General features: G+C 43.4%; 1 protein-coding gene across 6 annotated transcripts in view; it reads right to left on the reverse strand.

The window, feature by feature from the left end:
- Positions 1–508: 508 nt before the first annotated feature.
- Positions 509–22,530, reverse strand: part of LOC147430186 (dual specificity protein kinase YAK1 homolog) — a 49,062-nt gene continuing 27,040 nt past the window's right edge. Inside the window, exons 2-19 of one of the 6 annotated variants that reach the window (XM_086494692.1) lie at positions 19,306–19,505; positions 19,068–19,221; positions 18,873–18,982; positions 18,445–18,514; positions 18,107–18,189; positions 17,947–18,025; positions 17,820–17,860; positions 15,074–15,196; positions 12,418–12,562; positions 12,163–12,280; positions 12,001–12,083; positions 3,285–3,359; positions 3,060–3,134; positions 2,133–2,953; positions 1,860–2,036; positions 1,516–1,772; positions 1,030–1,436; positions 509–951 (exon numbers count right to left, since the gene is read on the reverse strand). In XM_086494692.1, the coding sequence (XP_086350818.1) occupies positions 1,375–1,436; positions 1,516–1,772; positions 1,860–2,036; positions 2,133–2,953; positions 3,060–3,134; positions 3,285–3,359; positions 12,001–12,083; positions 12,163–12,280; positions 12,418–12,562; positions 15,074–15,196; positions 17,820–17,860; positions 17,947–18,025; positions 18,107–18,189; positions 18,445–18,514; positions 18,873–18,982; positions 19,068–19,221; positions 19,306–19,505 (2,673 nt within the window). In that variant the 3' untranslated portion in view covers positions 509–951; positions 1,030–1,374. Of the gene's footprint in view, positions 952–1,025; positions 1,437–1,515; positions 1,773–1,859; positions 2,037–2,132; positions 2,975–3,059; positions 3,135–3,284; positions 3,360–12,000; positions 12,084–12,162; positions 12,281–12,417; positions 12,563–15,073; positions 15,197–17,819; positions 17,861–17,946; positions 18,026–18,106; positions 18,190–18,444; positions 18,515–18,872; positions 18,983–19,067; positions 19,222–19,305; positions 19,506–22,530 lie in introns of all 6 variants that reach the window. The other 5 variants (XM_086494690.1, XM_086494691.1, XM_086494694.1 and 2 more) reach the window with 5 other exon arrangements.

Raw genomic sequence — 22,530 nt, forward strand, 5'->3', positions numbered from 1 at the left:
CTAATTGTCATCAACAATCGCTACATCAAAAACACCAAAAATAATTAAAAACACATTGTGGAAGAACTAGTCACCTTTCAAAATGTTGCTATGAAGTGATTACTTATCGTAATTGTGGTAAAAACAACCATGCTATAAAGTATTGTATATATCCACAACAAATTTAAATGTTGCCCCCAAGCCCAAAATGTGCCCGAGCAATGTGACCACATACATCCATGTGATTTAGCCAATATGAATATGCACTTGGTGTGTCCCATCATCCTTTATTGGGGTTCAAAATCCAGAATACCCTGATTATAAAGGCTTAGGGGTACCAACACGATGTGTTCCAAGGAAGCATTGCATGTCTAGAGACTTTTGCGTTTCGAGGGGGAGAGATTTGAATCCTGAATAGTAAAATGGCTTGTCCAAGATCACAGTTTTCTATTAACTGGTTTTAGCTTTTATCAATAAACATGGGGGCGCCCTAGCCACCACGATAGACCGTCATCATAACATGAAGAAAAGAACTAACCCAAAGACTTTCATACTTTTGTTGCTATTCTTTCATATACAATTACATATAGACATGCAGTTTCAAACTACAAATGTTTGCTATGCATTTGGTCATGCATATAAATATTATGTGCCAGTGTACATCGTGTGTATAGAATATTTCGTAAACTAAGGGATCTGGACAGGCATGATTCAGCTCATCAGCCTCCTCATTCAACGATAAAATCTCCTGCAAAAGCTGCCAACACTTCCACCACTGTTTCTTTACTGGTTCTAAAATGTCATGTGCTTAAGCTGATAAATCGTAATGTGCACCCATCTCTCGACTTGAGTTGCCAAGTAATAAGAGTATGTGTCACAAAATGATGGGACTTTTGAAAAAGCCTCTCACCAGAAATTGCCCGTTGATTTCCTTCATTACCACACTATAGGAGCTTTGCTGCAGTCTGAGTACTGCAATAAGAAATATATTTTCAATTTCCAAGAGAGAAAAAAACAAACAAATGACTTTTTTATGGTAAAAATACCTACTGTAGCCTTCTTTGAATGTATCCATGCAATGGTAGATATCATCATTCAACAGGTGGAAAACAAGAAGCTATTTAACACGAGCTGCAAATCCCACGTCAGATAAATTTTTAATGGCTGGCAGGTACTGGGCATGGTCAGGATGCTTAGGCCAAACAATGCTCTTGATATTTGATGCTGAGTAGTTTGCCGTCCATTAAAATCTGGAACCCTTTACGGCATCACAAGCTGGACAGTGACAAGCTATTAACTCGAAATCAATCCCCCTTGAAAATTGCACTTGATACTTGATGATGCTGAGTAGTTCGCTGGCCATTTTAGTCAGAACCCATCCACGGCAATCACAAGCTAACTATTCTTTGTAGACAATGTGGGTGAGAAAGCCCCAGGCAACCCCACATTCATTGGCCCTGTTTAATTAACACAACAGAACTCGTAAAGCTTATTCGTACTGCCCTCAGAAGCCTCTAGCTCAAGAAAATTTATTACCTTGGAAGAAACTTTGGCTGCTGCCAAGATTCTGGTGCACAAAATGGGGCAGTTGTTCATAAAGGCTGAGATTAAATGATGAGTACTGATGTAACTGCTGCTGCTGCTGCAGTAAAATTTGTGTCGATTGTTGCCCAAGACGGCTGGGAGAAATATGCTGGGGGGCTTGATGAGTCAAATGCAAATGCCTCAAACCCCATCCATAGTCAGGAGTTACATGAGAGCCACCCTCCAAGTAAGGGAAATGGCTACTCTGTCTGCACAGCCAATTAAGAATAATGGCCAGTTCAAATCGAGCACTAAGTGAGTACTTCTATTCTGTAAAAGACCATTAGGAAATGCACCTGTAAGCAGAAAACTGTGGTCCATCCTGCCGCGTCACATAGCTGGAAGCTGTACCTCTAGTGGGATTTTCCACATTCAATCCAACTAGCCCTTCCTGTCCACTACGTTCTCCTGGAGAGATTTGAATGCTGCCATGCTGAGTCTCGGCTTCATCACTCTCTAGTAGCAAGTCCTCACTGCCGATGAGATACAGGTTCAGAAAAAATTGAGCATCCTTAACTTAGAGAGTTTTGCAATTTGTAATGATACACGAGTTGGGTTCTAATAAACACCTGAAATTCGGATCCCAATTGCTGGCTGATACATCGTCCCCTGCTGATTGAGCGTTTGAGATCAACGCGCCCAGTGAACCTGTTGGATAGGTTGGTGGTTTACTTGCTTGGGTCTGCTCTAAGACTGGGCCAGACATCATCTCGCTTCTTGCCCTTAATTGTGCTCCATGCTCCGAAAAGCTACGAGGAGAAGTCAAGGGGCTAGTGCCTTCATTATAGGAACTAGGGAGAGATCCCAACTTGTGAGCGAGCGTGTTTGGGTGAATGCCATTCCAGGTTATACTTGAGCTCTCAAAACCTCCACTTTGGCCTCCGGTGCCCACATTTGATGCAGATACAAGTGATCCGAAGCCCCTCCTCTTATTGAACTGCCCCAGTGCAGCTACCTTACCTAGAGAAGAAGCACCACCACCACTGCTACGGGCTGGTGAGGTGGGTCCATACCTGCCTGGAGACCCAAAGGATGGAGAAGATACTGACGAATGTTGAAGGTGAGAGGTTGGAGAAGTAAAATTAGATGGAGTAAAATTAGATGGGCTTACACCCAAAGACATTTCTAGAAAGTTACTTGATGGGCTCATGCCCAGATATGTATGCCCCACTCCTTTATTTGCAGATATATGACCCACATGCCGCCATGTATCTGGACTTTCTTCACAACATGGATGCAGTATTGCAGAGGGCGATTGATGGTTCAGAAAATCTCTAGAAGGATCACCAAAGCTTTCCACAAGACTATCACCATAACTCCCATAAGTTTCTGCACTACCATGGCTGCTTCCATAGGATAAGTGATGCCCATAATAATGTGGACTGCCAAACTGTGGAACCATGGCATTCACCTATTAAACAACTTATTAGAAAATCAAATACCTTGAAACAGAAAGATCATATGAAGAGTTTAGTACAGTACACCCAGTTCTGCACCTGGGGTGAAAGACCGGCACCGAGCCAATGACCTGAAACGGGATTATGATCCACATTCATTCCTTGATAGGTGGGCTGAACAGAAGATATTATGAGAAGCATTACATTCCGGAATGCATACATCCTGGTTAAAATAGCATATCATGGTTTGACTACCTATGAGTGTTTACCAATTTAGAAATTGCAACCCTGAGGATGAGAGAGCAAAGGATCCCTAGGACTTACCATCCGTGGAGCCTCCAATGGTGGCTGAAATGAGCCTGTAAATTGCCTTTGTGTCACAAAAGGGTGCTGTGCTGCCTGACAACAGAGATCTCTCCTTGTTAGCAGCTTCAACAAAATGAAAAAATAGATCTAAAAACATGGTATACTCTACATCGTTACAAGGCATTAGCTATGAACGTGAACCACAAAATTGGGCAACGACACTGAAATTTCTGGCTATTCAATAAACTAAACTTCACTTTTCACCATAGGTCTAAAGGTTAAGTAATAAGAGTAAGATTCAAGCTTGTGAAATCCAAAACTGACTATCTTTGGGTTCTGGCTTTCTGGCTTTTAACTAACCAAATACTAATTGACTTGTTGATATCTTTGCATGAATCCGATTGATAAGTGGCACAATATCATCAATCAAACACAAAAAGCTGCGGTGTCTGTGGATCTAGAATAAAGAAATAGAGGTAAAGCACAGTAGCAACATAAAAATTTGTATTACAGTTGGTACATAGAATGACGTTGTCAGGAGTTTTTTGGAGCAAGGGATTGCGCATATGTACATATACATGCATGGTGCATCAAATAAAGAATTGCCCATTTTTCAGAGCCAGGTGGTTACGTGGGGCCCACATGTGTACAGGTAGGACAGGGTGTACATAGTGCATCGATTTTCACTATTACCAGTACCACTGTGTTTTTTCTACAATAAGGAGGAGTTGGTAACGCATAAAACTTCTCGAGGAAGCTATCCGCAGGCCGACGACATGAGGTAAGCAGGTGCGTCAGATGGCATCGAGTGGCGTCAGGAGGTCGAACGGGGTCAATACTTGCACGCAGAGAAGTATGGACACGACGTGAGTGTTTTCTTGTGATACTTATGCAGAAAGGTCATCATGAGGACCACTTTTTGGGGCCACTTCAAGTGGTTGCGGGATGCATTATTTGGAAAAATTGAGTGCCAGGTGTGCGGATGATGCAAAAAGGTGACAACTATGCACTACGAGGTCAGTTTTTGGCCTGTTCGGGGTCCGTTTGAGGTCATCTAAAAGGCCACGGGTACCCAACTAATAAAGCTAAGTGTGGGAACTGAAAAAACGGAGAGAAGACCAGAAAAAAACGTGGAGAAGAGAGGAGGAACAGCCGCAAATGTGTTTTTGCTATTTTTGGAGCATTTTTTGGCCCTAAACTGCTCATCCGAGGTTGGATTTGAGCACTGTGACATTGTAGGGTGGGGTTTTTGGGCGTTCCGGACGCAATGGCGCTGTCCATTTTGCCAAATTCCTCACAGATTTTCTATTGTTTTTCTGTGTAATCTTCTCCGGTGAGTGAAGCCTCTGCTTAACTTTGTGGTTGTATCTGGTGTATTTCCTCAATACTGTGTAAACTATTTGCCCCATTGGTGTTGGGCTGAGCTTCATTGAGTCTAAACAACAGCAATTTGCCTCCTTTGAGTTGAATTGAGAGTGTGTGTGTGAGTGTGTATGTGTGAGTGTTGAGTGGGCAAGTGGAAAATCTCTCTTCTCACTCCGTCTGTGTGTTTCTTGTCTCGGCCAGGCTGGTTGTGTAAGCCGAGTGGTGCCCCATAATGTGTGTGTGTGTATCATCCCAAGAGTGTGTGTCGGGTCTTTTGAGCCATTTATGCTGTTATGCTGCTGAAATTTTGGCAAAATCAGAGGTTAAGTCAGGTGTGCCTTCTTGGGAGCTTCATGGTTGGCTTTAATGGATGATCAAAATGGCCCTCAATTCACTCCATTTCATTTAACTCAAAGAATCCAGATAAATGTTCATGTGTCCAGGAAGATTTTTTTCCAGCAGCGCATAGTCTTTATGTTCAGGCCAAGAAGATTACGAGAGATCTTGGAATGTCCTTTGCCTGTTGTAATTCCGATGATCAACTATGAAAACTCATTTGATGTGCATGTGTTTGTCCTTATCTAAAGTTGAGCTCCATTGAAGTTTCTGGGGATTGGGTAGTCAAAAGTTTTGGGTTCTTGCACGTGTGTTCAAAGGGGTTCTCAAAGCATTGTAACTTGGGTAGCCATGGCTTTCTCTTATCCGGAGTTTCATGGAAGAAGTGATGAAGATGTGGAAGATTTTTTGGAAAAGATGAAGGTTGTCTGCATCATGACCCTGCGCAGATGTTACGTCTTCTCCAAATTTGTTTGAAGAGTGATGCACGAGTCTGGTCCAAAACATTTGAAGAGGAGTTGCGTGCAGCGGATCCACCTGTAAGATCGAGTTGGGACAATCTAAGGCATGGGTTGAAAGTGGAGTTTGTGAAGATAGAAGATCCTGACAAAATGTGGCAAGAAGTACAAGGTTTGGTGCAAAAGGAAGGTGAGCCAGTAGATGCGTACATACGTAAGTTCTCATTGGCATGGGAGCGGATGTGCAAGGCCTTAGCACCACAGGTACCCCCGCCTGACATGATAAAGAAGGATAGGTTCTTGGCTGGTCTTTGGGAGAATATACGTTGGAGAGTGGAGCTAAAGAAGCCTAGGACATATGAAGATGCACTAGAGGTAGCATGGAACAAAGAGTGGAAGTTGAGGGAAATGAGCCAGTTAGGGGTGGAGTCTTTGCCCATGAGGTCTGAATTTCAGCCTATAGAGTCGTTACAAGGTCGCATGTCAGAGGTTCATCATGAACCAGTGGTTCCTGTTACTACTCAGGTTATGCCAGCAGTGGTCACTACATCGGTGCAAGATGGGCTAAGGCAAGACATGAGGCAAGTGGTAGATTTGATGAAGAATCTCAGCCTAAACATGTTAGGTTAAGTGGGAAATAATCGAGGTCGAGGGAGGTTTGCAAATCAGCCAGGAGGTGAAGAAAGGCCTAGGAATGGTGTTGGACAAAGCAATGGTAGGTTTTGGAGACAGATGCCCACATGTTATAATTGTGGAGAGTTGGGTCACATCAGCCCGCAATGTGATAAGCCACCAAGGATGGGGGGAGACATGTATCCATTGCCAAGACAGGTGCTAACTAGGTCAAATGATTATGGCATCGAAATTAAGGGAGACGAAGGAACCAGTGGACTGACCCAAGAGGAAAAGGGAAAGACAAAAGTGCTAAGTGTAGTAACCTTGGAGAAGGCATCAAAGCTAGAGGATACATTAGTGATGCCTATTGAGAAGAGGACCACAGAGGATAAGGAAGGAAGAAGTGCCCCAGGTCCTAGTAAGAAGAAAGGAAAGAGCCATGAAGGCGAGGATGTCAAGGCCAAGAGGAAAAGGAGAGCTCATCGAAAGTTTCATGTTTCAGATTTTCCACTAGGGGATGGGCAATTAAGCTATGACTTGAAGGAGGATCTGACGAGCAGGAAGGCAAATGTTACTTTTGGGCAGCTTATAGAGATGGTGCCTAAGCTAAAGCGACAATGGAAGAGGATGGTTAACCCAATGGAGAAAGAGCCAGAGAGAGGTTCAGTAAAGGTGTTGGCAATGGATGAGCTACCAGACATTTGTCCAATAGTAGATGTGTGGCATAAAAGGAAAAATTTGGGACAAGGTTATGTGGATGGCGGAGCCCAAATATGCGTCATAACACACTCATGCGTTGAGAAGATGGGTCTCACAGTGGCTGGGGTGTCAGGTTTTCGGATCAGATTGGCAAACCATCAAAAAGTAAAATGCTTGTGTTGTAAAGAGCTTAGAAGTGGAGGCATATGATGCAAAGGCAGTGGTTGATTTTCATGTGATGCCAACAGGGTTGGGAGCATATCCTATTATACTGGGCAGATCATGGTTACGTACAGTGGGAGCTGTTCAAGATTGGCGACATGGTACGATTAGCCTATATGGAAAGACAGGTACCAAGAAGCTTTATAATATGGACACAAGGAAACGATTAGAGGAGCTTTATGAAGATGAGGATGAGTCTAGTGATGAAGACTCTTCCACGGTGACAGATGAGGACAGTGATAGCACTACCAGCAGTGATGAGGATGCTGATGTTGCATTTCTTTTGATGGACAAAGAAATCCAGGAGTTTGGTTTAGTTGCATTTGCGAATGAGGTTGAAGATGAAAGTGAAGGGCCTTATGAAGTGATTGAAGGGCTGATGCAAACCAAGGTTGAGTTGTCAAAGAAGCAGGAATTGATGACACAAATGATCAGTGGAGACCTCTCAGCTATGGAGAAGGATATATATTTGCACATGCTGGCTAGTTTTCTTGATTTGTTCATTACTTCATATGAAGAGATCAGAGGGTTCAAGGGCGAAGAGATGCATATAGAGTTGAAAGAAGGTGCTAAGCCAGTGCGGCAAAGGCTAAGAAGGATGGGTCAAGAGAAAATGGAAGCCTTGCGAGAAGAGGTGGACAAGTTGTTGAAGGCAGGGTTCATAGTCCCTGTGGAGACCACAGAATGGGTGAGTCCAGTTGTAGTCAGTCCAAAGAAGGATGGGAAGTGGAGAATTTGTGTAGATTTTAAACCCTTAAACGCAGCCACTAAGAAGAACCCATATCCTCTTCCATTCATCGATCAGATCTTGGATTCAGTGGCAGGTTATGAGAGGTACAGTGTGTGTGATGGTTTTTCAGGCTATTTTCAATTGAAGATTGCTCTTAAAGACCGCACAAAGACCACTTTTATTACACCATGGGGCTGCTATTGCTACACAGTATTGCCATTTGGGTTGTCAAATGGACCTTCCTTCTATCAAGAGAGAGCAAATTGGGTGTTGGAACCATTCATTGGTAGTTGTGTTAAAGCTTTTATGGATGACTTCTGTGTTTATAGCAGTAGAGTTGAACACCATGAGAAGCTGCAGATGGTATTGGCTCGATATGATGAATATAGAGGACAACTAAATCCAAAGAAATGTCATCTAGCACAGCCAAGGGTGAAGTTATTGGGCCATATGGTGTCAGAAAATGGCATTGAAGCTGATCCAAATAAGGTTAAGTCTATTATTCTTCTTCCATCACCTACGAGTACGAAGCAATTGGCAACTGCTATACACAAAGTGAAGTACATAGCACGGTTTATTCCATTGTCTTCGCAGCTTCTTTATCCATTACAGCAAGTGGCAAATCATGATCCATTGCAATGGGATGACAAGTGTGAAGAAGTGTTTCAAGAGGTGAAAGAGGTGTTAGGGGGGTTGTCAGCCATGCAGGCTCCTGATTGGGAGAAAGTGTTTTATGTAAATCCATCAGTAGGGGATGATGCCATTGGAGCCATGCTATTGCAAAAGGGAAAGGGCAGCCATTATATGAGGCCACTGTATTGTGCAAGCCGAGTGAAGTTGGTAGCGGAGAGAAAGTTCTCGGAAGTAGAGCTAGTGACGGCCAGTGTAATATTTGCTTGTCGACGATTTCGTCATTATTTGCTACCACGGCCTTTTGTTTTCTTGACGAGTTATGCCTTTTTGCCACAGTTAATTAATGGTACTAACATGTCAAATGTGGTGAAGAAATGGGTAATTGAGCTGCAAGAGTTTGAGTTCTCTTTTCTAGTGGAAGATAGTACAAGGGCTACCCTAGCTGATTTGTTGACCTACAAGGAGAATCCCCTTATTGTTAAGGAAGAGGTGGTGAGAAAGGTAGTTGAAGAAGTGCCACAGATCAGCAATGCACATGTGTTGTTCTTTGATGGTTCATACAGAAAGAGCCATGATGCAGCTTCAGGGGGTATAGCACTTTATGATCCAGAGGGGAAGCTAGTATGCAAGAGAGGGTTCAAATTGGATGCTCGTAGTAACAATGAAGCTGAATATGCTACTCTGGAAGCCGGATTACACATTTGTTTGAAGCATGGGGTTCGAAAGTTGAGCATAAAAGGTGATGCCTTGTTAGTGGTGAAGCAAGTGCTGGGTGTGTGGAAGAGCAAGAACACGTCATTGAAGGAAATGTGCTTCAGAATTAAAGGCCTGTTAAAAAAGTTCGAAGCATGGATCATCAGACACATTGAACGTGCTCTAAATGGAGAGGCACATGAAGCAGCTCAAGGCATGATTGGGGAGCTATTTGTGTTGAGGACCACTTTACCTCTTTATCATGGCCGGGAAAGTTTGGCTCAAGAAGAGGAGTTTTTGCTAACAGGAATCATTCCAAAGGAGATTCAGAATTCTAAGAAGTATGGCTTTGTGCGTAGAGCATACAGGTACAAATTGATTGGTGATGTCTTATACATGAAAGGGACTGATCTCGTGTTGAGATGTGTACCTTGGCGGGAGGAGCTTTACAGAGTGTTGGAAGAGAATCATGAAGGCGCATGTGGTGGCCATTTTGCTCTAAAGATCACCTTGCATAAGATTTTGCAAGAGGGGTATGTATGGCCTAGTTTGCACAAGGATGTTCACCATTGGTGTAGGTCTTGCAATAGGTGTCAAGCATTTGGGAAGAGAGTGTTGAAGCCAGAGCTACGAAAAACCATTATGGCGTTTGATGTGTTTGAAAAGTGGGAGATTGATGCAATAGGCCCGTTACCTATCACAAGCAGGGGCAAAAGCTATATCTTGACGGCAGTGGACTATCTCTCTAGATGGGCAGAGGCTATAGCAGTAAAACAGATCACTGCAAAGGATGTGGCAAAATTTGTGTATGATGAAATATGTTGCAAGTTTGGGGTGCCATTAGAGCTACTTTCAGATAAGGGGCCAGGATTTAGAGCTAAACTGCTAGACTTCTTATGCACAAAGATGAAGATTAGGCACCAACATACCACTCCTTATTACCCGCAGTGTAATGGCTTAAATGAAAGATTCAATGGTGAGTTGGTACAAATTCTTTCTAAAGTGACAGAGCACCAAGGAAAGAATTGGGATTTGGAATTGCCTAGTGCATTATGGGCTTACCGTACTTCGGTGAAGACAGGTACAGGGTTTACTCCATTTCATTTGGTGCATGGAAAGGAAGCACTATTGCTTGTGGAGGTAGAGTTGCCTGCGGTCAAGATGTTAGAGAAGTTGCTTGGGCCGCCTAGTGATGCATTTAAAGAGAGGCTCTTGCAGTCACAAGAGGTCCAGTTGGATAGGATGAGCGCATTGGAGCATTATGGGCAGATGTAGGATAAGGCTTTGGCAAAGATAAATGAAAAGGTCAAAAGTAAGGGTATCAAGAAACATGACTTGGTTTTGCGCTACAACAGTAAGCTGGACAACACCTTCCAAAAGAAGTTTCAAATTAAGTGGGAAGGCCCTTTCAAGGTAGTGGAGTGTTTTCCAAATGGCACATATCAGCTGGCTAACCTGGATGGTGTTCTACATAAGTCAAGGGTAAATGGATTGCGTCTTAAATTGTATCATGCTAGATTGATGATGGTGGAGCAAGATGAGCTGTCTGTGGATCAAGCAGTGTTGGTGAGGGATGAGGAGACCTGTGATGCGGCGAGTCTCATATCTCTCTTTGCTGCTGCTGATCATGAATGATCTCGCAGACTAGGGGATGGGCAAATTATGTCAGGAGTTTTTTGGAGCAAGAGATTGCGCAATGTACATATACATGCATGGTGCATCAAATAAAGAATTGCCCATTTTTCAGAGCCAGGTGGTTACATGGGGCCCACATGTGTACAGGTAGGACAGGGTGTACATAGTGCATCGATTTTCACTATTACCAGTACCACTGTGTTTTTTCTACAATAAGGAGGAGTTGGTAGCGCATAAAACTTCTCGAGGAAGCTATCCGCGGGCCGACGACGTGAGGTAAGCAGGTGCGTCAGATGGCATCGAGTGGCGTCAGGAGGTCGAACGGGGTCAATACTTGCATGCGGAGAAGTATGGACACGACGTGAGTGTTTTCTTGTGATACTTATGCAAAAAGGTCATCATGAGGACCACTTTTTGGGGCCACTTCACGTGGTTGCGGGATGCATTATTTGGAAAAACTGAGTGCCAGGTGTGCGGATGATGCAAAAAGGTGACAACTATGCACTACGAGGTCAGTTTTTGGCTTGTTCGGGGTCCGTTTGAGGTCATCTAAAAGGCCACGAGTGCCCAACTAATAACGCTAAGTGTGGGAACTGAAAAAACGGAGAGAAGACCAAAAAAAAACGTGGAGAAGAGAGGAGGAACAGCCCCAAATGTGTTTTTGCTATTTTTGGAGCATTTTTTGGCCCTAAACTGCTCATCCGAGGTCGGATTTGAGCACTGTGACATTGTAGGGTGGGGTTTTTGGGCGTTCCGGACGCAATGGCGCTGTCCATTTTGCCAAATTCCTCACAGATTTTCTGCTGTTTTTCCGTGTAATCTTCTCCGGTGAGTGAAGCCTCTGCTTAACTTTGTGGTTGTATCTGGTGTATTTCCTCAATACTGTGTAAACTATTTGCCCCATTGGTGTTGGGCTGAGCTTCATTGAATCTAAACAACAGCAATTTGCCTCCTTTGAGCTGAATTGAGAGTGTGTGTGTGTGAGTGTGTATGTGTGAGTGGAGTGGGCAAGTGGGAAATCTCTCTCTTCTCACTCTGTCTGTGTGTTTCCTGTCTCGGCCAGGCTGGTTGTGTAAGTCGAGTGGTGCCCCATAATGTGTGTGTGTGTGTGTGTATCATCCCAAGAGTGTGTGTCGGGTCATTATAGAGGCGTTGGGTGTGTTTCCATCCCGCTCACAACGTTAGTGCACTCATCACACCATCTACCACATATCAAAAACTGACAATGCAGAACAAATTTTATCCCAGAAGTAGAAAACCACTGTCAGACGAGCGTAAAAAATAATTTAGGAACCAAATATCTTCTGTTAACACCAAAAATTGCACCCAAAAGCACAACCAATGCAACCTGGCGTGGCGTCCATCGCTTTGACGGATCAAAGTTAACCAGACCTTTGATAAAATCCAGAAATACAAGACGTTTCTGAACCTCTGAAAATGCCAATAAAACAAGCAATGATCATGTAGGAATCTTTGGATAACTGATTTAACATGAGCTCAGTGTGTCAACCTTCTTCAATCTCTTCTGGCTGCATGCCCTTTTTCATAGGATAGCTCAATATTATCATCTCCAAATCCCAATCTTCCGAAAAATAATGTTTTCCAATCGCAGGCCGTATTGTTTCCCTCTGCAACAAACACGCAAAGAATTGATTGAATGCAGCTTGCACTTGGACTACTCAAAACGCAAGCGGTCAGAATGTCAGACCTTGCAAGCAACTGCACCAATGCAACTGAAATCTGAGAACCAGTTTGTGTCACTAACCTTCTCATAATCTTCTGGAGATAGAAACTGATAAGCAGATCGGTGCCCCTCTGAATTCTCTGAATAACGAGAAGGTGCTCCTGTCTGCTTAAAATATTTGCTTGTATTTTTTGAGTTTTTGAGTATGTGATCAGGTGGCCTTCCTCTGCCAAAAAAGAAGTGACATTCAGCATTCAATACACATTATTGGCGAGAAAACCCTTGCACAAAGAAAACTTAACATATGAATGGGAAATGCCCTTGTTGCATAATTACGCCTCAAACTAAAGTGGCTCGGCCAATTGTCAAGACCTAGCTCCAACAACCCATGGGCCCTCTCAGGTTCAGCAGAGAGGCATAACAAATGTACAGCTTAATACACAACTTTATGATGTCATCAACGTACTAAACAGGAGAAGGGATGCAGAGAGACTGATACCATTGCTAAACATCAATTTAAGAAACAAGTACTATAAGACAGACTCACAGGGGGACAGGGGGACTGCCCTGTGGGACGGAGGGACGCCAACCCCGAACAGGAGACTGATGGGGACGGACAGGGGATGGTCGGAATCCCCTCTACTAGTGGGAACGCAGTCAGATGAGCATCCCGAGGACGGCCAGTTGTGAGGGACAGTGACAGCCTGGTAGAAAACGGCCAGCGGTCAGTTTTTGCAAGTTTTATAGAACTTTTTAGAGACATTGGGGGGCACTTTTGGGGGTCCCATGTGAGGGGCCTTAACCCACTTCCTTAGGCTATAAAACTAATGCCTCAATGTGCATTCTGGAAGGCTCCCAAGCTCAAGAGTCAAAGCTTCAAGCCTCTATGCTCAATGCTCATTGTGGCAGGTGTGTGTTTTTGTATGCAGAGTCCCTGTGAACCTGTTTCCCCTTCCCACGTGACTATGCTACAAGAGATTGGAGACAGATCAACACTATTCATAGTTTCATAACCAGTATCAGAGAGGAGTAAAGATACTACTAGAAATTCTTTTTAGCAAATCATTCATATAAAGACAACTATAAACCAGACTCACCATCTTGTACATTCTTTTGCAGCCTATACATTATGAGGTGTGAAATCGGCTGGCCATTTGAACAAGCGAAAAAAGCACTCTAGCCATCACCAACTGAACAAGAACAGCAAAAACAGAACTTGACGAGCACTACACTCAAGACACAGAGGAGCGGAGTTCCCCTTTCAGAAACACTAGCCTCCAAATCGGGTGCCCTTGGTGATATTTCTTTCTTATAGATCAACAGGAAACATATGTTCTATCTTTGCGCCAAGTCAGTTTTGCAACTGCCGGTTGCAAATAACAAAGCTTTCTGATTTTCTTTTGGGCTCTCAGTCGCTAAAAGTGGCCAGGGCGCCAATTGTAAATAGATTATGTGAGTGGGCTTACAAGGCAATTGCACACACAGTAGAAGAAGCCTGTGTTGGGCTGGCTGCTACATCATTAGTTTGCGTACACAGAAGTTAAAACTCAACCAACACTAATAACAGTTTGCCCCATGCAAGCATGCAAACATTAACACTACATAGACAGAAAATGCTGCAGTCCATCTCTTGGCTCACAAGAGAGAAACACATGACATAAAGTAATCACATGGCTCAACAATATGTCCAGCTCATGTACCATGCTCAACCATGTCACAATGTTTTAGCACATGAACGCCTAGTATGCCAGCCCACATACCCTCACTAATCATGCATTTCACTGTTAAACAGAGGATCCCTTGATATGCCAGCAAACATTTCCTAATGTCTTCCACGCCCAATGTCTTGCAATCTCCTCAGACGCCTAGCATGTAGCACAAAATCATTTCTTTGTCAAAATCCAAAGCGGCACAGTTTTTTCCTCCTATGTGCTCATCCCTCCTCAAAGAAGGCCCATGTGTGAGCAGATTATCCAAAGCCGTACAGCCATATTTAAAGCCTGCCTGGCCCTATGTTCTGAACCCATGTGTCTCCACCTATGCTCTAAAGTAGATCCACAGTTTGACCAAGTAGTGGGCAATTGTGTGGTCATGCAATTCTTGGGATTGAATCATGGAATAATAGTATGCTCTCTTCAGATAATTGAAAACCTCTCACATACAGCACATTCCCGTGCACACAACCAGCTTTTTGTTAAATAGCGTTTCCCCTGCTTTTCCAACCAAGCAGACTCCTTCAATCAGCAGCATTGAATGTCGCTATGGTTCAGAGCCTTTCAAAAGGGATGGACTGTATTCAACTTGAGTGGCAAGCACCAGCAGTGAACACACCAGGGACAGATAGTTCAGTACTGTCTGGATATTCCCTGCAGCTAGAGCCACCCAGGCTACAGTCTTGAACCTTAGTATTCAGAAATTCTCTCAGGACAATGGTCCTAAGGTTAAGGTTTGGGTTAATACGGGTCAAAATTTAGGGTTTGTGTAAAGTTGTAAATTGAATGGGGCTTGTTCCCAGAAATTTCATTAAATAATCTTGGTTTGAACTGCCTTGAGAGAAGTTTGTAGAGGTAAGTAAAGGCACAGCAGCAACTTTTTGTTGGGTGGTTCCTTCATAGCTCACATCAGCTGCACATGTTTAAGTGTGCAAACTGCTTCATATGCTGAATCTGCTCCTAGCAGAAATTCAGATAGACAAGAGTTCAAAAAGCAAAAATAGTTTGATATTAGCAACACTGACCGAAGAATATTCATCATGCGCTGAAGAAGGTCATACTGAGACTGAGCAGGAAAAAGAGGTAAGCCCAAGAAAAGCTCAGCAGCAATGCATCCAAATGACCACATATCAATAGCAGCTGTATATCTGTACCTTGTCAAGATTTTGAAAAGAAGTACAAATTGCAACAAACAGCCTCTACTTTAAAAATGAAGCAATAAGACCTCTCAAATAACAAATAACAGAGTTTCATCTACTTACATACTTCATATGGTCAAAAAAAATCTCAACTTCTGAATTGAAAGGGGCTAAATTTGTCTACTCAAGAGATTTTTAATCCATTCATGAAGAATAATCAAGAGAAGGTTTGATCAGCCTAGTGGGATGCAAGGTGGAGTCTAGTGGACTAGAACAGAACAACACATCCTATTGCAAGCTTCATAGGGACAAACTCTTCACCCAAATACTCAAACCCAAGGATAATTAGCATAGCTCTCAAGTGCACGTTCTACAAAAAAATTCCCTCTCTTCCACACAATCGCACAAGAGCTAAGACTTCAAAAGTAACAAGGAAACTCTCCACTTTGACCATATGGACTTTAAAGCAGTGATACAGTAGATCATACCAAATAGTGCTAATGACGATTCCTGATATCATAGAGAATATGATTCTGCCAGTAAGGCTTGTGCCTAATAAACAGAGATTGGAGAAGGACGGGGCTCTTGCGCTTGTAAGAAATTTATGTAACAAAGAAAACCCCTTCCCTCACTAACAATGGTCATGGGTGACAATGGCTACAGATGGTGCCTAATGATACTTGGATCCCTCCCTGGCCATGTTTTATTTGAGAGGATGTGTGCATGTGCGTGAGTGCATGCATCAAGATCTCCAGGCAGCACAAAGTCAAGGGGAAAACCAAATGGATCAGTGCAAGTACCGACATATGTACAGACATGGAGGGTAGTCAAGGGGAAAACCAAATGGATCAGTGCAAGTACCGACATATGTACAGACATGTTGAGGATGATGGATCCATGCAGTGCTGCACAAATCTGCCCAAGGCATACTGCAGTCCCAAACCGTAAAACTCTACCAAGACGACATCCTTTGATAACGACCCCAACTGACTAGTGGCACTCACCACCAAGACAACATAAGGCTTGACTACCTTGCACAATAATAAAGACAGCCCATACTGAAAATATTGAGTACTAAAAAGCTGAATCCATCACAAGGAGAGGGCCGCATTAAACTTGCATAGAGATCTTCGCAGCATCAGGACAAGCCAATGAAGACATAAAGAGAAAAACCACCAAAACTGGTTGAGGGGTCTCTCTTTGAGAAGGTCTTGTCCTTCTCGGTTGAAGGTTTGTATGCAAAATTCCTCGACATCAACTTGTTCTTCGACTTTGAAGATTTCTATGCAAAGGCCATGCAATGTGGTTATCATGACAATTGGCAGATTCTTTGTTTGAAATCACGGTTGCATATGCTCCTAGAGATGCTTTTACGCCCTGTGTTTTGGCAGCAGATTGTTGATGTATTGCCTGATGTGGATACTTGGATTGTTGGGGAGACTTCAACGATAAAGACTCACATGATAACTATCAGGCTGTTTTCCTCTCCGCATCTCACAGGTTGAGCATGATGCATGGGATAGATTTCTTCTTGCGATCTCGGCAATGGATGCCTAGCACATGCCTTCATTTACACGCCCTCGTGGCTCTCGTGGCTCTCTACATTTTTCATGGGGTTTCAGAAGCAAAAGCCGGTGCCTTTTAGAGCGCTATGACAGATTCTATATTGATGACTAGGCTGCCATGCGAAGGGGTGCAGATACATTACCCTCGAATCATGCTCCTATTTTATTGTGTTTTACTTTTCAAACTTGCTTGGCTGCACGTCGTGCATATCCCTGGCATTGTTCATTCTGACTCCTTGTTGAAAGAGCACCTACTCTCGCGATGAAGTACTCCTGGGGAGCTTGTTACCTTCTAAGCTCATTGTTTGTGGTTTGCTTCAGGGCAATAAACCTTGGAAAGTCTTTCTGTATCATGTTGTGGTGCACATGATTCTCACATATGGTGCGTTGGATGTAAGCAGCGCATAGGATAGATCTTTGAGGTCTCTTGGGATTGTTCCTACGACGTTGAAATCTCTCTTCTCTTCTATCCAATATATATTTATCGATGCTCCCTTGTCTCTTTCTCACTGCTCACCCTTTAATGTTGTTGGGGACAGATTTGGGCGATTCCTTACATAGAGTGAACTGGCTCTGTTCCTGCAAATTTTGCCTCTGTCTTCATCTTTGTATGTTTTATATTGGTCCTCTACAAAATGTACATTGTTGTTTAGTTGGGGTTCTTTGACCACCAGCATAACTTTTTTGAAAACTAACAAAATTACACATTAGAGACGGATCTTCTAAAGGCCGAACTTGGCCTATGAGACATATCAATGTACAACCGTGAGATCTCTGTCATCCCAAAAAAAGGTCATCCCAAAAACATAATGACAAACTAGATGGAAGCTAGAACTGGACCTGAACCAGGGTGACTGACAAGTATACAACAGCCATGTTTGAGGTTTGAGGTTTCCCAACAGTAACCCAATATAGCATTACCTTTATTTTATTTTAAAAGAATGAAACAAGCAAGAAGTCTTGATCGTCCAAAGTGGAAGATATGCACAAATCACCCTAGATGCCACATAAATATGTGTAAGTCGAATTAAAACTCCATGTTCCTGTGTACTACTTAGAGAGGATACTCATGCCCAAGTACAACCTCAGGGGAGCGATAAAACCGGCTCTGCAAAAGCGGAACCAAAGTACGTAGGTGAAAAACAGTTCCAGCTAACTAATATGTTGTGATCCACCAAAAATGTTAAATAGTACCTGGATGTACGAATAGATAGTTCGGTACTCTCTACAAGCAGATCCAAAATCAATAATCTTGAGTTCAGCTGATGCAAGACTGCACTACCAGAAATAGGAACTCCTCAAAAGCAGACCAAAAAATAGAAATGCAAAAAATGTGACAAAAAAATGCACCAACCATGTAGTAAGCAGAATATTCTCTAGTTTAAGATCACAATGAATTACACTTGCATCACGAAGAACTGAGAGTGCTGTCAAGATCTGCAGCACATCCCTCGTGTTACAAACCAAGAACCATATGAAAATAAAGGATGTGTTAAAAAAGAATGCAAAGTACCATATATCCTTCACAAAGACAACCTAGTTCAGTCAGTAAATTCTTAAAACAAGTCCATACTCTCCATTTGAAATCACTCTATCAAGGGTTTATCATTTTGCAAAATGTTGTAAATACTTTATTTCATAGTACTTAGCCTTAAGGCCAGCATGATTTTCCAAAGCATCACGTGAACATGCCTGTTTGGAAAAACTACGAATGAGGTTCAATGAGATTCCCCTGAGGTTATTGGCCCTGAGCAGCTCAAATCTAGCATAAATACACATAATTGGATCAGTCCAACACACCATTGAATAATTAAGCTTCAAGCCAATAAAGAGAAATGAGATAATTCAGATTGTAAGGATACTGCCAAAAAGAACCTAACTCAATGCAAACACCACATCAACCTTGCAGTTCTTGGGTGTTTCAGAACAGGGCTTAAGATAATATATAGAACGTTCACAATTAACAACTGTCCTTCTCACTGTAAAAATCCAATTGTGTTGCTTATTGATAACAATCTAGTAAGAAGCTGAACACCAATTTGGACCTATGCACAGATATTCAAACTGATAAAAAATCTTTTTAAATAAAAGCAAAACAGCTTTGCGACTGGAAAACTTACAGGTTCAGACCGAGCATTTCAAAGACCATGCATAGATGCTCCTTATACATGAAATGCTCAAAAATGCGCACAATGTGGTGCTTATCATCTGGATCATATTTTCCATTTAGCTGCAAACAAGTCAAACACATCCCTTGAGTGTCTCAAGGCCATGCAAGTTCATTGCTAACTTCTGATCAGCCAAGTAAAACTTACCAAATTTAAGATTGAAATCTCTACAATGGCTTGTTGCCGATATGCTGGGTGATTCTTTATGACCTTTATGGCCACAAAAGAGTTTACCTCGTCTCCCCAACATTTAGCGACTTGCCCAAAAGTTCCATGACCCAGAAGATCCTTGATAATGTATCTGCAAACAAGAACGCAGAGTATTTGCATCAACAGTATCAAAAAGATGTGGCTTACGACATCAACACCAAAAAAAAAAATCAACCTTCGGTTAGTGTGCTCATTAACAAGAACACCATTCACTGCAAGAATAAGATCATTGTTCTCATTGTCAAGACCTCCATTTGATGCAGGAACAGATGGATTCGTCAAAAATCTTTTGGGATTCAGGGTGTCTTCATAAGAAAATGATGCATTGCAACACTGAAATGTTTGAATGATATCCCTGGTAAGCTTGACCACAATCTGCACAAGAGATGCAAACCGAAAACTTAAATGACAAAACTGACTCTCTTCTCCCGAGTTTCAGTGATGCAAACCCCGAAAAGGGGTACGTATTCAGTAAATATAGACACAATAATGAAGACTTTTAAGTTTTCTTCTCTAACAAGGCATGTCATAACTGTACAAAGTCACACACCTAATACGATGCCCCCAACATATCCCAAACCTTAAAAACTGGGGATCGTTCTTGAACTCTGACCATGTCTCCTCAATGTGCACATTGGAGAATGTTATGTCCCGGTCATAGGAGAGGGGATCTAGTCTATGACACCGTCAGGATGGGGGTCTAGTGTTCGGGCAGACGTAGTGTGAAATCGGTCAGTGGGGCTGGTCACTTTTATAAAAGCGTAGATCATCGATCCCTACTGATAGAGTGCCAGTGGTTAGCCCGTGAGGCTAGGAATGTGCGAGGTCAATTGGAGGAGGTGAGGCAAGGTGGTATGGGACGCCCGGTCTTACAAGTGCAGACCTAAGTCCTCAGACGTTGCCCAGCAAGGGGGTGCTAGCGGATGGTGTTTGTGGTCGGCTAGTTAGTCTGACGCATGTCCATAGGCGGTCGAGGTAGCCAGGAGATCCTCCCTGTTAGTATGTTTCATGGTATTAGAGCCGGCTTGGCTACTGCGGGACTTGTGCACATCTATGGAGCAGTGTAAAGTCGGATAGTAATGATTTTTCAAATTTTACAGGAAAAATCAGAAATTTGACAATTTTAACTGCTGATTTTTTATAAAATCAGAGTGTTTGCAAGTGCTTGGGCTAATTTCTTAATAAAAATCAGTATTTGGAGTATGAGTTCCAATGTTTCTGAGTAAAAACCAGAGAATTTCAGGGTCTTTGCATGTGCTTTTGCTGATTTTTGAATAAAATCAGAAATTTCAGCATTGTATTGCTCAGTTTTGGTAGAAAATACTGGTTTTTTCATTGACCTTGCTAAATTTTTGCAGAAAAACAGCTAATTAGCCTCTCTCATCTGATGAGTTTGCTGAGAGAGAGAGAGAGAGAGAGAGAGAGAGAGAGAGATGAAATGAAATGAAATGTTATATTAACCTCTTCAAAAGGCCAAAATGACCTATGAGACCAGAGTGTTACAATGTGGTGGATCCGATACAAAGTCAGAGTAGCAAAAATGAAATGACAAAAGGATGAGGTATAAATACTATGAAAACCTAAGCTGGTAGGTGTGAAATAAGCAGCTAGCTGGGATAGCTAAACCACGAGTCACAAGAGATCCAACATTGGTCGCTGGCGGATCTCATCAATCTCCTCCATGGTCAGCAATCTGACCGGGCATCGTGCATGTCGGGCCAAAGTGATCCGGATCCTCTGATGTAGCCTCCGTCGATGCTGTGTAGTCTTCCGCATTCGTGGGCGTCCGGATCTCCCCAATTCAGTTGCTCGGTCGATCAGTGTGCCTCTGATGTGAGACAACAAGATTTGCTGCGGTAGTTAGCTCCTCCGGGTGTCCAGTGTCTGCTAAAAAGAAGTCTGTGATGTGTCTCTAGGACTAACTGACCTTTCCTCTCAGCAGGCTCTCTCTGTGTCTACGCAGCTCGAGCAGAAACAAACCCAGGCATCTCTAATCCTCGTACCTCATGAGTTTGGAGAGTGGTCCAAAACCCTCTCTGAACAAGCAGTAGAAGCGGCCTCGTATCTCGTGGTAGACGGGGCAGTGGCATGTGTAGTGTAACTCTGTCTCAGGCTCCATGTCACACAGGGGGCATGTCTTGGTCTCTGCAGGTACTCCGTTGTATCTCCTAGTCTCGATCCGCTGTAAAGATGTGCGTATCTGGCCAATAGCGGACCGTACCCCATGAGACAAGTGGGTGTCCATGTATCTAGGCCTCATCACAAAACCATCCGCTGTAAGCTGGAGAAGATGTTCTCTGTAGAAAGCCATCTTCGTGCCCAGCTCCTGTGTTGGCTGTATCCATGTCCTCCTGGTGTCTAGCTGAATCAGGTCCTGACGGATGAGCCTGGTGATTTCGGGCTGTGTAAGAGTCATGGAGGGTGCATCCACTGAGTACTGGAAGGGGGGCAATCTATCTATACTGAACCCATGCGCCTGGAACCAAGATGTCGTCTCCCCATACGAACATGCTGTATCTCCTTGCATGGCTAATTGTTGAGAGGACTCAAGTGCGAGGCGGGCGTATCTGTCTTTGGAAAGTGCCCACATGCGGTGTATGAAGGAGACAGATCTAGTGAGCGCCTCAACTACTAGTGGGGGGGCAGCTAGCTCTGCTCGGATAATGGCACGTGGTACTAAGGCCTTGGCTCTAATGAGCCTTGAGATCATAGAGACCAGGGGCTTCTCCATGTCCCCCCATCCATTAGTCCGACCCGCCCTCCCGTGACGATCCAATGAAGGCCCCCATATCTCAGCTCCATAGAGCAATGCAGAGGCCACTAGCATGTCAAAGAGCCAGAGTTTTGTCCGAGGCTCTTGAAACTGAACCTGTGAACACATCCTCTCCAGTCTACCCAATGCCGAATGGGCTCTGGTCAATCTAGTCTCTGCTACTCTCCCCAATGAAAATGCTGGTCCACTAAAAACCACTCCGAGGTAAGTCTAAGCATCTATATACTCCACTTTCTCCTGGCCATATGTGAATGCGAGCACTGACCTCCTGATCCATTGTGGGGTGGTATTAACTATCATGACCTTGGTTTTTCCAAGGTTGACAAACAAACCACCTTCATGGGCAAACCTATGCAAAGCATCCAAGTGACGTTGCGTCCCTTCCGGAGAGTCGGAGATCAACACAATATCATCAGCGTATAACAATAGCGGGATCCATATCCCCGCCAGCGGTGCACCTCTATCCCCATCTCTCTCAATGTAGTCAGAAACCTCATCCACATACATAACAAATAGAGTAGGAGAGACCGGGCAGCCCTGTTTTACCCCAATAGTAGAGTGAACCGTTGTAGAAAGACCCTCTGAAGTGCATACATGCCCTACTACTGATCTGTGCAATGCCATGAT

Source organism: Adiantum capillus-veneris, chromosome 22 (genome assembly GCF_014529385.1).
Source record: "Adiantum capillus-veneris isolate H3 chromosome 22, ASM1452938v2, whole genome shotgun sequence".
NCBI lineage: Eukaryota > Viridiplantae > Streptophyta > Polypodiopsida > Polypodiales > Pteridaceae > Adiantum > Adiantum capillus-veneris.